Genomic DNA, 3,340 nt, shown 5'->3' on the forward strand with positions numbered 1-3,340 from the left:
TCTTGACATTCTAAAATTACATACTCTCTCTTAATTTCTAGGAAATAATGAGAAAAGAATGACAAAGCATAAACAATCGGAATAGTTGTTTAATTATAATCATATCTATACGTCAGTCGGGCAATGAAAATAGGCTCGATTTGTGCTTTGATTGTGCTCACAGGCTTCCGGTTCCATGGCTCCTATACGGTTTAATCTACGGGAAACCCGTGGAGGTGAACTCAGTGGGCATGGTGTGCAGCATAGCGATACTGTTCTGCATGCTGCTGTTCGTGATCATGAGCATCGCCTGCTTCAGATGGAAAATGAACAGGGGCCTCGGCTTCACGATGTTCATCCTCTACTTCGTCTTCGTCGCCGTCTCGCTGATGTTCGAGTACGAGATATTGGTCTGTCCGGTGTAGGGCAGCCAGGACAGCGCAGCCGAGGTATTAAAACTCCTCCGGAGAAAGGATACGTCTGCGAAACGGACGCACACTTACGGGTCTCGTCATCATCATCGTCATCGTCGTCGGCGAGTCTTGGCCGACGAGAAAACTCTTCCCCGCGGTCGCCGCTTCGAGCCGAGGAGGAAACCGCGCCAGTCATTACCTTCCGCGCGCGCGTGAATGGGATTTGACATTACGAACGGCAATAGTAGCACCATCTCACACCGCCACTATCACCGATCATCGAGTCTCACAGCAATTTCGCATACCAGATTACGAAGCGTTTTGCTCTAGTCGCGAGAGATGTACATATTGTATAAAATCTTGAAATACCTGAAACGAAATACTCGTTACCTTGTTAAGGATTAACCGAGCGCACCACTCCGTTCGAGTGCGCTACTTTATTGTTTAAGCATGGCGAGCGCGTTAGCCGATCGTGCCAAGGACCAAACTATAAGTTTATCTAATCCGTGGAAGGATTTTTTGGCATAAACTTGGCTTTAAGATTCCCTGATCTTCTTCTTTTTCTTCTTCATTTTTTCTTCATTATCCTTCTACTTCTTAATTATTTTTCATTAAGCGACACTGTACGTGAAACAAATTGATCACAGTACTGTTATTAATTTACTTGAAATTATTACGATAAAGATTTACAGAACGCTATCTTATATTCAACAATATTCTATAAGGCTATTTCTAATTATAATCATGGGTACCGTTAGATATCACTTGATTTGTGCATTTATCGAAACATCACGTTTTTCGAGTATATCTATAATAGCAATAATGTTAGACTTAAAACGCGATGTTACCAATAGTATACAAAATGTTACCGTAGGTCTTTTCGTTTGACTCCTTGGCACACTCACGTCCGAATATTATACATAACGTTATCCTTGAAAGAAGTGACCTGACCGCTCGCCGATTTTTCTCTAAAGCAGGAATTCTCTTCGCCTCTAATATTATAGAATAGCGTTATAACTTCTCTCACTCTGTTGTACTCACGGAATCCAATCTGCGGTGCGGGATTCGGCATTCCATTCTGACGACGAAACAGTGCTCATATATCTCGAATGCCGCCAAGTGCACATTTCAGGCAAGTTATATAATTTTATATATTTTTATTTTTTGTTAACCAAAGTTACTTACGGTATACTATAATATGTACCACAATATACATTATGCAAAAAATTTTTGCCGTAAACACAGAAAATGCTTCAGTGCTTTTTTTTGCGTTTTATATTTTCAATATTTAACAATCATTTTGAAAAATTAAAATGAGAGTATGTTTGACTGTTTAATAAAATAACGTTTTATATTACTTTATTAAATGTTTTACATTAATGATATTACGTGAATAGCTTGATCAAAAAGTTTTCAAATATTGATTCATTAAATTAATGTGATTCAAATACTGGCACTCACGTCTCAAATGAAATGATTGATTGTCGCACCGAATTTTCAGCATATGATCGGAACGGATGTTGTTGTTGATACGTGAATAAGATAGAAAAAGTGAAAAAATATTAATCGGAAATGCGTTGATCTGTTTGTTATTATATTTCCTTTGCTTTTGTTTTGATAAATCGTTGGTAGATTCGCAGGGAAACGAACTGATTTATTTGAATCAAAAGAAAATGCGTTCATTGTTGCATAGCGTTAAAATTTCATAAAAAATAATCACTTATTTATATCAATTATTCATTTTGAAAAAAGCGCGTTCCCGATCAATTAGCTTCCATCTTTAAATGTTATTACATTTAGGAAATTTATTACTTTATTATTGTTTTTACAAAAAATTATGTATAGTAGAACCTGGGCAAATTTTTTATTCCTGATCAATGTAAAATTAAGTCACGAATACAAAGAAATATCTCGTTCGCGTAAAACATTTAGATCCGATTCCGAACATATTTTCTCTTAAATATAATGATTATTACTACCGTAACTATAATCTGTAAGCGACATGCAAAAAACAGACTTTCTTAAGCGCATATAGAAAATTATTGCAAATTATATACTCGAATTGGTGCATCATGCAAAGATTTTAAAGGATCACTTAAGGATATACTCATGTCGCTTGCTGATGCATCTTACGCGCGATCGAATCCTCGTGCGATATTTTCTCTACATAGAACAAGAGATACACTGCAGATATTTGCACGTGAAATGTAACATTATTATGATACGCTCTTATAAAGCGGAAGACAAATGCCGACATTGAACAAATTAGACATTACACTTTCTGTGATGTTCTACGTCAGCTTGATACTCTCCGAGCAGTTATTTTTTTGCTAACTTCTTTCAAATTTTCGATATTGCACTATGACACTATACTAAGATACTGTTAGAAAATATGATTATTATTATGGTTATTATATGTACACAGTGAAGATAAACGGGTAATAGAATGAACAAGTTTATATAGGTGTGTATGTGTGTATGAGATTGGGAGAGAGACAGAGAAAGGGAATGAGAAAATGAGAGAACGATAAAATTAAAAAGAAAAAAAGAAAAGAAGGAATATAGAAACATGTGTAGTCGAAGCATGAAGTCGGGCGACTTTTAATCCAGATTACAGAATCCATGTTGTATAAAGCATTTGTAACGAATACGTTTTAAGGATATAGAGGTAATAGTTATAATATCGATTATATTACATGATCGATTATATTACATATACGAGGTGAACAAAATGTTATTATATATATCTGCAGTTTGAGAAAGATACAACCAAAGAAACAATATTACATTTTCGATAGTCTGAACGCCTAAAAGCGGCCTAGCTTTTTATTAAGCCTACAGCTAATGCAAAAATTGATTCGCGAAGAATATAAAGAAGAAAAAGACCATAATAAAAATACTGTCTACGTTAATCGGTAGAGCGAATTTTAGATTATCAAAATCACACG

General features: G+C 35.6%; 1 protein-coding gene across 2 annotated transcripts in view; it reads left to right on the plus strand.

Annotated features, from left to right (window-relative positions):
- The window catches only part of LOC108684055 (sodium/potassium/calcium exchanger Nckx30C), a 61,339-nt gene extending 60,415 nt beyond the window's left edge, over window positions 1–924 (plus strand). For both annotated transcript variants that reach the window (XM_018188077.1, XM_018188080.1), the window contains one exon: window positions 164–924. In XM_018188077.1, the coding sequence (XP_018043566.1) occupies window positions 164–404 (241 nt within the window). In that variant the 3' untranslated portion in view covers window positions 405–924. The remainder of the gene's footprint in view (window positions 1–163) is intronic.
- Window positions 925–3,340: the final 2,416 nt, after the last annotated feature.

The sequence above is a fragment of the Atta colombica genome, unplaced genomic scaffold (assembly GCF_001594045.1).
Source record: "Atta colombica isolate Treedump-2 unplaced genomic scaffold, Acol1.0 scaffold126, whole genome shotgun sequence".
Taxonomy (NCBI): domain Eukaryota; kingdom Metazoa; phylum Arthropoda; class Insecta; order Hymenoptera; family Formicidae; genus Atta; species Atta colombica.